At 42.4% G+C, this 14,436-nt stretch overlaps 1 protein-coding gene across 1 annotated transcript in view; it reads right to left on the bottom strand.

Moving 5' to 3' along the window:
- Nucleotides 1-6,010: 6,010 nt before the first annotated feature.
- The window catches only part of zgc:77151 (uncharacterized protein LOC337153 homolog), a 32,753-nt gene continuing 24,327 nt past the window's right edge, over nt 6,011-14,436 (bottom strand). Inside the window, exons 10-12 of the mRNA XM_046410189.1 lie at nt 14,175-14,361; nt 13,685-13,891; nt 6,011-13,138 (exon numbers count right to left, since the gene is read on the bottom strand). Of these exons, the coding sequence (XP_046266145.1) occupies nt 11,891-13,138; nt 13,685-13,891; nt 14,175-14,361 (1,642 nt within the window). The 3' untranslated portion in view covers nt 6,011-11,890. The remainder of the gene's footprint in view (nt 13,139-13,684; nt 13,892-14,174; nt 14,362-14,436) is intronic.

Here is a 14,436-nt window from a genome sequence, read left to right on the forward strand (position 1 = left end):
AAACACCACAGCTTGAATTCTCATATTTGGTTTGCATTTTTTAGCTTCAGGGGGTGTTGAGTTATTCTAAAGGGTCAGTTCACCCAAATTACACAAAGAACTTGATTAAATGTATTCTTTCTTTGCACTGTGACTGAACACAGGAGCATCTGACTCCTCCGCGGCGGCCTCTCGGAGGAGAAATGAGTCGTTGTGTCTTCTCTTGCGTTGGCCTCCTGCAGCCTGTCAGAGGCTGAACCGAGGAGGTCGTTCTCAGAGAGGAGCAGGACGTCTGAGCCGAACCCTGGCTGCAGCTTGTTGCTCCTGCACCGCAGACCAGCAGCTAATTAGGATGCTGATCCAGAAGCAGCTCCAGGCTGACTGTGCTGCTCTGAAATCAGATCTTCATGATGTCTCAGAACCCAGCAAGTGTTAACACAGATGGTGCCGGGCAGGAGGTTCAACATCAGCGCTGACGAGCACAAAAAAAGATAAAAACTGAAAGTCTGGAGCCATCAGTATCTCATCACAAAGTAGAAAACAATTGTTAGGCAGATCAGAAATAAAGACATTTGTTGTATGTACTTTTACTGAAGTAAAGGATCTCAGTACTTCCTCCACCACTGGCGACAGCTAATGGAAATTCAGATAAACAATTTTCATGCAACTTGTCCCCTTTTTTAAAAAAAAAAAAAAAAAAATCTTACATGATTCAAATATGTATAAAACTGGTCTAATTGTGATTTGATTAACATTTGTGTATCTAAAGTAAAGGTTTAAAAGAGCATAATAAACATTTTCAGTGACCTGGTGTTCCAAGAATTCCCCTCAAAGCCTTTCTGTGGGGTTAAAAACCCCCTCATGAATGATACACTGAAAATGAGCCTCTTTTCTTCCCGTTTCCTGGAAGACTTGACATTTTGGAGGAGGTTTCCCCCGTCCGCCGCCGCTGGTTGGTTGCCGTGGAGTTGAACCCCACATGGGCAGCCTCGCTGTTTTTCTCCCATGCTCGGCTGGCGTGGAGCCCACATACCTTCCCCTCTCAGTGCTCCACACTGGGGCCAGAGGATAATAGGAGGGGCGGGGACGCTGGTGGCACAAACGGTGATGTTGTACAAGACGAGCCCCCTGAAAACTCATTCAGTTTGCATAATTTGGCTGAGCTGAATTTAGCTCAGAAGATCATAGCAGAGGCTCTGCACCCTCGCTGGGCGGAGCAGGAGAGGCGTCACATCTCAGCGGCGTTCGGCTGCTCTCGTCACATGGACTGAAGTTGGCTTTTGCACTTTGCCAGAATGATGCTCCTTGGGATTGTGCGATGCTTATGGTGACATACGGTGGTTTATTTTGGCTGGATATTCTTCTGTGTTTTTTGTGCAAATTGCAAATTCACCTCGGAGGAATAAAATTTTCATCCACTTGGCTATTTTCACTGCTCCAATGGTTTTATTTATTTCCATGTGAATTCACTCCTACACTTTTTTATTTTTACAAAATCCCTTAAGTCGAAGTTCATCCTGCTAAATGAACAGACAATCAGAGGAGAATCACAGCTCAGCCTTCACACGTATTCCATGTGAATCACAAATAAATAAGAAGCCTTCACACCACCAGTTGAATATAACTTCTGTCCTCACAGCTTAAGTGGAACCATAGCAAACATTTCACCAGAGGACTGAAACAATAGGAATAAATGAGTAGCTATTAGCGTTGAGGCTTATGAGATATCACTTTGTTGTTTACATGAACAAGGAAGAAAAATGAATGATCACTGACCCCTCAGTCAAACACAAATGGCCTGCTGCTAACATCAGCATGCCGACATGCTCACAGTGAAGCTGACATTCTGCTGATTAGCTTGCGCATCATGTCAGTTTTACATGTTAGCATGCTAATGTTTGCTAATCATCACTAAAGCTGAGGCTGAAAAGTTTGACCCGGCACAAAATGAAAAGTCAGAGAATCACTGCGATTCATCCTGAGGGACGCATCAAAATCTGAAGCTAATTTTTCATGATCCAACTGATTTTGAGAGAATTTGCTCAGAACCAGTTCAGACAATCAGAGCTTGTCAAGCCTGACTTTACTGGATAATCCTCAGTTAAATCTCGTGTTAAACTCTAAGCTCAGTTCACCCCTGTGCTAGCACGGCTAAAAATGCTACTGTGACTCGTGAACAAACGTTATTACAAATTTTGTCCAACATGATGTACCACACACACCCTGTACCAGACACACACACACACACACACACAAACACACGCACACACACAGAGCCCCTCCCCCTCCCATTAAGTGGGTTTGCATTAATTAATTCTCTTCACCCTGCAGCTCCTCCTCGTTTCCTGCAGACGCTGTGTTTTGTTTGGTGTGTGTGTATGTGTGTGTGTGTGTGTGTGTGTGTGTACAGTATGCTAATGTGTATATGTGTGCATATGGTGGCCTGCAGTTACCATAAATGTTTCCTGGTATTGATGAAGACAAAGTGGGAGGTTAAAGCAAACGCCTCCTGACAGACTTTTCTCAGCAGCTGCATTGGATCAGAGCGACTCTCAAAGTGCAAATCTCCTCCTCTAAATGAGATCCAGGCCTGCAGAGTGAACTGACACTGAACTGCTGCCTCTTAATGGAGGCTCTGACTGGACAAATTAGCCTGTCAGGGCAGAATGGTGGAGATTACACCCAAGGAATAAGTGACTCTTAGAAAATCAGTAAGTTTTAATCCACGACGGGCAGCTTTAAGTCCCTCAGAATTAGGTCAGTTAAAAAAGATTACTTTTAATTTTAGTCGTGTGAAACAAACTTTTCTGCTGAAGTGTGTGACAAAAGAAACTCAATTTAAATATCATTTATCTAATACACTCGGACATTAAACCCCAAGATACCAGTACTATTTTGAGATTGTAAATTTGGAGTTTTTCTTTTGTCTTCGTCCTTATTTTTACATTTTTATATCTGCTGGACCCACAGCAGAGCAGAGGCCACTTTACGAAAACTAACGTGGATCCAGAAGAAAAAATAAAGATTAAGTACGGTGGCCTTGAGAGCTCAATACTGCAACTTAAACCTGCAATGAAATTTTGATGTTCTGCATTTTCTTATTGTAAACACACACAATACTTATCAATAAGATTGATTTGTCATCAGTTTTGGTGTGTTTGGGATTGAATTATTAAAATTGACTGATAGACTGATACCAGAGACCAGTACTTTTCCTACGTATTTGAGCAAAACTATGAATGCAGTATTGGAGTATTTATCCATTATTGTATTACTACGTAAGTACAAAACGTCTCACAAGAACAAATAAATGTTGACATTTAACTTGGAGTAAAAATGGTAAAGTCTGGAAGAAAACATTAGAGGTCTGTCTTCTCCTTCCTTTGTTTTAATAAACTCAAGCTGCTGCTCCTCTGCAGGGGCTCATTGATTGAATTTATTGATCAGCTGCTATACTGGGACGTCTCTGGTGGAAGAGGCAGACAGGTGGACAGATGGGAGGTGAACAAAAGCAAAGAGAAAAGGTTTCCCATCTGTAGTCTTTGTGTGAGAGTGACTGAGATGGCTCTAAGACGACAAAGAAAACAGTGTCTTTCACTTGCTGATGCGCTCACAGCAATAAATCAACGTATGACCGATCAAATAGAAGCTCCAGACTTTTAAACTCTCTCTGTCTCTAAGCTCACGTCCTCAGAGATGGACTCAGGAGTTTAGCCTGGCTCTGATCCACACACTGTCTGAGTGCAGATTAAGTGAAATGAAACGATAACTGAGGATGGGTTCTGAACTGTATAGTCAGAATCTGAGGATCTGACCAGGGGCTTGTGGGAGTTGTGGTGTGTGTGGACAGGAAGCAGATTTAGAAAAATAAATACTGAGGATTCATTCTGAAATCTGTGGATGTCGGCAGCAGAGCTGAGCTGTAAATTTCACTCAGGCTTCAAAGAATCTGAGGAGGATCTGGTTTGGTCTCTGAAGGCCTCTGCTCGTTAAACCTGCAGCGCTGCTGGACAGACAGCACACCAGCGGCTGCTTTGATATCATACAATAATAACAAAATTTTTATTTGTAGCAAAAACCAGCAATTAAATAAAGCAAATGAAAAACATTAAGAATGTCCAACAGGTTTGAGACATAAAAAATACGAATAAGAAGATGTTTTATGTTATAAAGTAATATTAAAGGGCGGCACGGTGGTGCAGTGGTTAGCACTGTCGCCTCATAGCAAGAGGGTTCCAGGTTCGAATCCCGGTCTGGGCCCTTCTATGTGGAGTCTGCATGTTCTCCCTGTGCCTGCGTGGGTTTTCTCCGGGTTCTCCGGCTTCCTCCCACAATACCAAAAACATGCACATTAGGTTAATTGGTACTCTAAATTGCCCCTAGGTGTGAGTGTGAGAGTGTGTGGTTGTCTGTCTTTGTGTGTTGGCCCTGCGATTGACTGGCGACCAGTCCAGGGTGAACCCCGCCTCTCGCCCGTAGTAAGCGGTATAGAAAATGGATGGATGGATGGAAAGTAATATTAAAACTGGATCTCTCCCCTTTTCGAACACATTTCAAGAAAAAAAGAAACAAAATACAAATATAATATTTAAATATTTTTTGGTTAAACTTCTTTCTCTTTCGTGAACTGAAGGCTGCAACCCGATTGGCTCAAAACAAGATGTGATGTCACAGAATCCTAACAGGAAGGAGAATGATTGGAGGAGAACTGGGCCGAAATTGACTCGACTGACTTTTTACCCTTTAAAAACAAAAAGAAAGTGGACAGCGACGCCTTATACAAAATAAAACCTGTTTATTTCTGACCACTGCACACCACACTTCATTAGTGTGAGAGCTGGCACAGCTTGTTCGATTGCTAACAAATTCGCACATTCAGATGCGTTTTCTCACATGCAGTGACAAGCTGTGAAATCATTTGTGAACATCACAAATCACAAGCTCATAATATTAATGACCTCCACTTCTGCAGTCTGTTTTAATGTTTTATAAGTAGATTATTTTACAGTCTGAGCTGGTCAACTCAGACAAAGAGGAGAGACTTCAAAAGAAAATATTTATGAGTCTCAAAGGGTTAAAAGTCTGTGCAGGAAAAAACACAAGCCGCATACCAAAGCAGTGAGACGGAGCCCTGTGGTGAGTTTTGTAATCCAGAAAACAGAACTGAACCAGAGACACACAGAGACGAATGACATGAAGTCCTCATCCCAGAAAACATGAACAAGATTAAGTGTCTCAGTTAGGAGGAAAACTGTTTTTATTTTAGACATGTGACAAATCTTGTCCTGAGCTAGCAGGTGAACTTCCTGTTTGTGTCATGTACATCAGTTTTATCTGAACACATGATGGCATACAATTGCCTTTTAATGCAGCCATCATGGATTAACACAATCATTTTTTTTTACCTCTGTTTTGGGTCTCCACCAGCTGTACACTCCTGTAACACAACATTAAAACGCATAAGATTTGAGTTCTGTTCACTGTGCTTTCCCTCTTTTAACAATAGGATCGACATTTCAGGATTTAGATTTCAGTGTTTATTACGGGGGTCCCGAGAGCTCAAAACACAACACAAGAATTACACTGAAGCACTACTCTTCTTTTCCACAACTGTCACGTCATGTCTATCAGATCTCTGCCTCCATCTAGTGTTCAGTGGTTTGAATTACAGGAAACTGAAATTCTTCCTGTACTGCATAATTGATTGTTTTAATGTATTTTAATTTGTGTACAAAAAATAAAACTTCAGTATTGTCATGATTTAAAAAATATATTCATATATTTTAGATCAACTTTTTTAATGACAACTTTAATCTTTTCATGATTTTGTTGCAGAAGTTTTGAGTCCGTCTTTTGAAAGTACGACTATCTGAAACTACTTATTTCCTGTTTTGACTTTTGCCACATGATTAGAAAAATAATTTTAAAAAGTACACAGCAAGAAAAGTAAACTAAATTTTATCCATATTGCAACAGAGAAGATGGGAAGCCAACTTTTTTCAGGACAAAAGACAAACAAAAGATACCCAGGTTTTATTAACAGATTATTTTATTATAAATATACAGTGTTAAAATGGAATGGTACCTGACACTGCCAGCCGTTTACCACTTACAGAAACAAACACACAAAATGCAAATGGGGCTTGTGCTGCAGGACTGAAATCATCAAATCACACATAATGCAACATGGAAAAGAAAATTCCCCTTTCAAGTCAAACAGCTGGGCGGCCATTTTAGGTGCACACAGGCAGGCGACTGATTACACACGGGAAGCGTTCGTCCAGCGCAGTTTGTAAAGAAAAGAACGTCGTCGTTTTAAAGTTGGCCTGGGGTTTTGTTTTGAGTAAATGATGTCAAGTGATTAAAAATGAGATCACAGTAAGGTGTGACTGAAACATTCATCGGTGCTTAACATCCAACAGTTTATGAAAGGTGACACATGAAGCATTTTTAACATGAACACATGACCATTAGGGGTTTTCTCCACATTCAGACTACATTTCCCATCAAGCCTTCTGCTGCCACTGCTTGGCGCCAACTGCAGAGGATTAATATGGTGGTGAAGATTTCTTCATCTCAGTGACTGCGGAGTCATAATTCAGAGATTTACAACCAGGGACTACAGATGTTAACCTCGGTGTGAATATCAGAAATAAATTCTGTCATATTCACCTTGTGACACTGATACGTTTATCAACAACAGTTTCCGTTGCAATTTTTTTTTTTTTTTTTTTACAGAAAAATGCACAGGTTTTGGACTGCTGGCCAGACAAAATAAGACATTTGGAGACATCCGTTTAGGAAATTGCAATTTCATGCCATTTTATAGACTAAAAATTAAAGTGATGGCTGAAGCTCTAATCTTGATTTGTCAACACCTGAAACCTTCAGTCAGGCCACAGTAAATCACCCAGCAACAGTTCACACATTACGATGCAAAAATGTGTAAGTGAAAAATGTGCATCGGAGGGTAGAGTATTGCTGCCACGCCAGCAAAAGACATACATCAGTATTATGTTATAATATTAAAATTTTATTGTTTATAACAAAATATTTTTTTCCACTACTAGTACATACAAACTTTCCCCCTTTTTAACAATATACTATTTCTATCTCATCTGAACCCAAACATGGAGTTGAACCTGTGAGCCCTTAATTCATCCACCGCCCACACTCAAACACGAGTTTGAACGCTATGAGACATTTACCATATCAGGTTATAATGGGAGTCATTTCCTTATTTCCTGCTTACCATATAAAGTACACTCTTAACAACAAACGCTTCTAGTTTTGAGTTTATTTTGTAATAACATCAAAATATCTTGTTATAATAAACTTTTCTTGTTATATCAATATACTATTTGTCTCTATCCAATCATAATGTAAAACATGATCAAAATATTGCTACGACAAACTTTTCACATTACATGATACTGATCCGTTTTTCTTTTTCCTGGCGTAGCAGCAAAATGCTTCCATGGAATATGACCAGAAACCAAATGATAATAATAATAAAAAAAAAAAAAACAGCCCTTGATGTTTTCACAGTTCAGTTTTAAGATGAAGAGACGTTCCTCTCCCTCCTGCATACTGAAGATCAGCGCCCTCTTTCTGTGTTGTGCGGTAAAGCGATCAAGATTTCCATCCAACCTAAGAAGCTGCGGGACAGTCTCTTTTTACCATCTTTATGTGCGTGTTAAACTATCACCTATGTATCACCTTTTAGTTTGATCATTTATCTTCATGAAATTTGCTCACTGGATGAATACCATCGCTGTGACGGCCACTAGGTGTCCCTGTTGTTGAGTCCTGTAGGTCCAGTTAGCTCTGCCAGACGTCCGCGGAGCCGAGGGGGCGTCCCGCAGCCTGGACAACCCGCCCTCGTGTCACCAGACAGCCTGGAGAGGCTTTAAACGCAGTAAAACATCGCACGACAACAGGAGTCGTTGTTCAAGTCAACGGCATGAAGGCTAATGAGCAAATTTAACTTTCATTTGCTTACAAATACCAACTCGGCTTTTCACTTTAAAGTATCAGGCACTTGATTTTAAGTACTTTACATTAATGAGCAGTGCCGTTCAAGACTGATGCTGAAGTAGTGTGCAAAACACTGGATATAACAAATCTGTATGAACATGCATAACAAAATGTAAACATTTAAAATTGAACTTTTAACAAGGAAAAAAAAAAAAAAAAAGAAATTAGACCTAAAGAAACCTTTACAAACTAAAGCTTAAATAACCAAAGAAGAAAAACAACAACTCTCATACTGGTTTAATTAACATGTTGCTCAACTCTAAACTAGAAGAAGTCCCCTCCCATCTGAATGACACAGCAGGCACTCAGCCCTCAGTGGCATGTTGTCATTAACATACAAAATTAACATGCAGGAAAATAAAAACTAAGGCAAAATGTTGAGGAGAGTCAAGCTGAGATAAAACTGGTCCAGTGGAGCTGTGGTCTGACTGGGAAGCTCCCAGTCTGAGTGTGTCAGTGTGCTTGAAATGAACTAGTTTGTACGAGGGAGCATCTGAGACGCATTTCCTCAAAGCATGAAAACCTTCTGGGCCTGTGCCGCCTTGAGTCTGTTATAATATATCCTGGTGTATCCATTATAACATAAGTTAGGATTCTCTCTGAACTTTTCCAAACCGTCATTCATGTACCACCTAGTGTGACACCATGAATGTCTCTGGGGAGCATGAAGGTGTACGCTATCATCCCCATTTGAAAGATAATTACACCAAGGCTGCAAAAACACGTACAGTTGTTGTAAAAGGTGGCTGGAGGTGCATTCAGGTACTGATGAAACCCTCACAACTTTTCACTCCACCACTGAGCTGTTCAGAACAGCCAGGAACCCTTCGGCCTTTAGGCGTGGTCGTACAAACTGTTCCCTGTGAAGCACAATGAGGCCCCCGCAGACTGAGCATGCTCAGAAACTCCTCGCTCATATAAATAAAGTTTTACAGACATGATGAAGCAGAGTGAGACACAAAATGTGCATTTGTCCTGTTGTGAGATTATCAGACCTGTTGCGACACCTCAAACCTTACTGCATTGATGAAAAATATGACTTTGTTTTCAAGAAATAATATCAATAACAATAATAAAAAAGAAGAAGTATTTTACAATCTTCTCCTGGTTAATGATCGTTTCCCCCTAACATGAGGGAACAAACAGACATTTTCGTGAAAAGCGACGTTTCTCAAAGCAAACAGGATCATCTATCCCAGGCTGTAAGATAATAACTCGTAGTATCCAGAAATAACTGATGATCAACTCTGACATCAACATGATGAGAAATAAAAAAAAAAAAACAGGTTGTGGAGGTTTGAGCTCTTGTGGAGTACATGTGCTTTGGTGCATCTGCCAGCTATGATCTACTGAGTATACATATTTCTACTCATGCATTCATTCACAGACAATTCATATCCGTCTCAGATGGAGCCAACAGTCAAACAAATCTGAGAAAAAACTGCAAATACTTTCATAACAAGCCACAGCATCTCTTAGTTTAGCTCTTCTAAATATTTTCTTAAAATAAATCTGCTAGGAGACGTTTTCCACTAAGCTGTTTGAGACCAAAGTTGAAATTTAATTACTTGCTGAGATGAAAAGAATTTGCAGCTTCATCCATTCAAACAAAAACAACAGTATAGCAACAGCTACATAACTAAGAATAAACAGCACCATCTGAATTCGGTGTCGTAGTTGAGTCCACTACCGGCAAACATAAATATGGAAAAACAACTGAAGGAAATGGGTACAGTAGGTGTGCAAACCTGAACCAAAGTCTGTGGCAGAAGACAGAAACAAGTCGAAGGAAAAGGCTGCGATTAAAGGGATACCTTGACGTTTTAATTTTTCCAGCTACCCAAGGTTTTCCGTCACAATGTGGAGTCAGTGTTTCGTGTTGGCACTTTAGATAAGACGAGAAAGAAGCAGTGGAGCAGCAACCAACATGGATTTCACTCAACACAAATATAACTTCTGTATCTGGATGCCTTATCTGGATGACGTGAACGCAGTGGCACACATAACAGTCAGATTATGATCAGATCTCAGCCAGGCGGTGCTGGCCACATTCTCAAAGAGTTTTGACATTTTGGGAAACAAGCTTATTCACTTTTTGCCATGAGTCAGCTGAAAGGACTCACAACATTGTCATGTCTGTGTGTTAAATACGAAGCTGCCAGAGTTAGATGATTAACCTAGCTAAGCACAAAGAATGGAAACAAGGGGAAGGACCTAGCATGGCTCTGCACAGCTCACTAAAGCTCAATAACTAAGTGTTCAATCTCATTTGTTAAATCTAAACAAAGACAGAAGTGTAAAAACAACAATCTGAATTTTGTTTAATGCTAAGCTACGCAAACTGGCTGCTATAAATGCAATGAAAGTTACATTTGGTGGACAGTCTGCAGCTCCCCCTACTGTCTCAGATGAGCCCTTCTTCTCCAAGGAGAAAATAGTCTTTACTATTGCAGCTCAACTTGCCTTCACACTTCGCACTTAATGTGGCTTCCAATCACAATGAGGTATGTGTGGAGATATGCTTATTAATACCAAAATAAGTGCGACATCTTGAGGGTTGTGGTCCTTTTCATGGGTTTTGATGACAATAAGACCAGCCTTAAATGGGGTCCAAGTGTCTGTATTTATAGGCCAGCATCCAGCCCTGCTGTCTACCCAAATGCATGCTGGGACAGGTTCCACCCCCTCCCTGAAATGGATAATATAGGTTGAAATTAAGAAAAAAAAAACCTGAGGTAGTCTGAGAGTTTGGGCTACATGTTCATGTTCCTCCGGCGCTGATGTGATTTCTTATTGGCTAAACAGTGGTGGTGATGAAGGCGAGACGACGGCACCAGCATGTGGCCACAGTGGTCATTACAAAGCAAACAGCAGGGCTGGACGCTGAATGAAAGGCATCATCGACGTGCGGTCAGATCTGTACTTGGTCTCTGATCAAAGATTTCCTCATTTTAAAATCAACATTTGAGTAGTTTCAGCTGCTAATATTACGACGTCAAATTCAAGAACTTCTTTTGCAGGAACCACACCTTCACACTAGTATTTCAAATATACTCAGCCTAACTGATGAATGAAAGAAAACTGAACAGGTCCAACATCAAGGTATCTCTTTAAATGTATTTGAAGCCAGCGATGAAACAGATCGCAGGCCATATAAGGCACGTTTGTGTAAGAGAAGTTTATATAATTTCAGCTAAATGAGCAAGACTATAGAAATGCTTCACGTAACAAGCTATAATGTGAAGACTGAGGAGCTCCAGATAACATCCAGACACCTTATCAGAAAATAACTATCTCTCTATAGAAGTAGAGTACAATTTAAAAATGAAACTACCAAACTACAGTACACTCTAGATGCTAATTGATGCATAGCATCACCCATAGATGTAATGTTGATTTTCTTTTTAAGTAATATGTCAATCTTATTCAATATTTCACTGCAACATTGAATAGTGGAGTTAATAGTGTTATGGAGGGTTATGGCAGTGTTTGTTAAAGAGTCACAATCTCACTCCTTTGTTTCTTTTTTTTAAACCTTAAAAGAGACAGAAATTAGCAGAGAAAGGAAGAGAAACTGATTTGTGATTGTCATGAGTCTCGGCGTCGTCATTCCTCTGCAAAGTTCAATCAGTGACGTGATTGAAAACCAGGGAAAAAAAACAGGAAATAACAGGCGACAAAAAAAAGGGAAACAAAGAGTTTAAATGTCCTCAAAGATGAAGATACGAAACATCCCAGCTCCACATAATCAGGCTTTAACCTGAGCCGGATCAACTACTGAAGCATCCGGTGTCCACTTCCCAGATTCCAAAATCGGCAAATTCCCGACTTGTGTGACAGTTTTCTGATGCACATCAGAGCAGAGGGAATACTGCTAAAAACAGTGTGTGTCTGTGTTTGAGGGGCCGGCTAGCTTCAGCTCTGCGGGACCAGGACCCGAGAGGTGGGTGGGATCTCTCTCCTCCTGTTCAGGCTTCTCTAGTTTGTTGCTCCTCTCAGTTTCACAACAATCTATTTCAACCACCTCCTCCTCCTCCTCCTCCTGCTTAACTTCTTCCTTTACTGCTACTCCTCCCTCTCCGTTCTCTGTCTCGGTTCTCTGCGGTTCAACTTTTGCTCCTGGAGGAAGAAATTTCCCAAACCTCGTTCCATTCAGATCCTCCTCGAATTTCACCTGGAAAGGTGGCAGCCCCAGCAGGAAGGCCCTGATCCTGCTTGGGGAGCTCAGGTCTGCAGGTTCCTCCTGGTTCTTCATCTCCACAGCCTGCTCTCCTCCTCCTCCTCCACTTCCTCCGGAACTGGACCGGTCACATGTGCTGAAGTCCTCGACCTGTTCCGTGCAGCCGGTTCTGGGTCTCTTGCATGACGGCTGATCTGTTCCATTGATCGTTGTCGGACTCGGCTCTGGTCCCTCTATGCTGGGCCTCTTGGCCATGAAGCGTTTGCTGAGGTTGAGCGGCAGCGCCTGCTCGGGTGGAGGGGTGATAGGAGAGCAGGGGGGCTTGGTGCTCAGGTCCTGGGACAGAGCCTCAGACAGTCGGCGGGTGAAGGTCTGGAACTGAGACGAGCCCAGACGAGTCCTCATCAGCTGGCACACCTGAACACTGCAGTCCAGGTTCAAAGGCAGGACCCGGAGAGGGGGCAGAGGAGGCCGGCTCCTGGTGTCTCGACTGCCTGCTCTCTGGGCTCCCTCGTCCACGTTACAACCCGAGCAGCGGTTGTGTTGCTGGTGGAACGTGTGGGGCTGAGGCTGAAGCTGGTCCCCGCTGGGATGAGGCGTATCTGGGCTTCCACTTTTGGGCTGGAGGGTGTAGACGGTCGGATGGTGCTGGGTCGGGTCTTGAGGCGTCACGGCCGAGCTCTCCAGGCCTCTCTGAAGGCTAATGCGGCTCCTGAAGACATCCAGAGGACACACGCCTTTGATGGGGCTGAATCCGCTCAGAGATCCTCCAACAAAGTGGCGAGGCAGAGTGGAGAGGAGCACACCTGGAGCAGGAGACATGGACTCCCCAATGTCCGGCTTCAGCTCCTTGGGTTTGGGCTGGAAAGGGAGGAAGGGGGCAGACATGGGTGAGAGATCGGGGGTGAGGGGCATGTTGATGCCCATGGCTGGCTGGACAGGCTGCGGGGAGGGAGGAGAGAAGAAGAAGAATAAAAAGGAGGTCATGTGAGAGAAAAGATTTCAGTTTGATGACCCAGACTTAGTGTCTGCTCCATCCCAGCTTGAATTACCATTCATTTTCTCACATTTATTGGGGTGGTGGGAACGTGTGCTGGCTAGCTAATGTTCTGACAGGAATTTAGTACTGCAATACAATCACATTACCATTTTTTATAACACTGTAAAACATTATAGTATAGTATAGTTTCACACATTTGAACATTGAAAGTTTCCCCGTGAGCTGTAACAAGTCATGTGCTGCAGAGATGAAGCCTGATTTGCTTGTGTTCAATGTTTATCACTGCAACATATTTCACTCCTCAGCCAGCAGGGGGAGCCCCACCTGTTCTGTCCTCTGCCTCAACTAAATAAAGGTTACACAGTTAGAAGGCCACATCAAGCCTGCAGGCATACAGTTAGATTACAGGTGGTTGCAGTATCACCTTACTGTAAAATACATCAGTTAATCTAACTTTCCCAGCAGTACAGTAGAATCTGAGGGGTTACCCTTGGTGTGCTGCTGGGTACTGGTCCACCTCCACCTCTGGCTGGAGACAGAGGACTCTGTGGCTGGGACTCAGCTGCCGCTGCTTTGGCTTTGGCCTGCTGCTGAGCCAGCAGCTTCGCCTGAGCGATCAGCGTGGCCTTGTTGCGAGTACCCGGTGGCCGGCCTCGACCTCTCTTCACCACCACGGTGCCATTCGGGTTCACGACCTGCTCAGAGAGAAGCAGGTGATTTATCTTTAAGCCTGTAATAGTTTCACGTCTTTAGGAGGGTTTATGTTGTTTTTATTCTTCTTTGTGTTGCTACTACGGCACTTTCTCGTAACTTATTATTATATAGTTTAGTTATACGGTTTTACTTTTTAGAGCTAAGACTAAAGGAATAGAATGTATATTAATTGTGAATGTCGCTGCATTTGACCCTTCCTAAATCCATTATATAAGATCATCGCCATCCTTCTACACAGACAATTTACAGTTTTCTGCCACTTACAGTACGAGGAGGAGGAGGAGGAGGAGGAGGAGCAGGGGTTGTGATCTTTTTCTTGGGCCCTGGTTTTCTGCCTCTTGGGAGGGGTTTCCTTCCTCTTATCCCTCTGGGTTTAGGAGGCATAGGGGATTCTGGGATTTTGAATTCTGCTCCTCCTGCTCTGAGGTGCTCCTCATAAGGAAGCATCAGCCTGAGGCACACAAACACAGAGTTACATGACACTTAGTGCTTGGCACCTTTTGTAGCTTACATCTATAATTTCAAG

This window comes from Scatophagus argus, chromosome 14, assembly GCF_020382885.2.
Source record: "Scatophagus argus isolate fScaArg1 chromosome 14, fScaArg1.pri, whole genome shotgun sequence".
NCBI classification, from domain to species: Eukaryota; Metazoa; Chordata; class Actinopteri; family Scatophagidae; genus Scatophagus; species Scatophagus argus.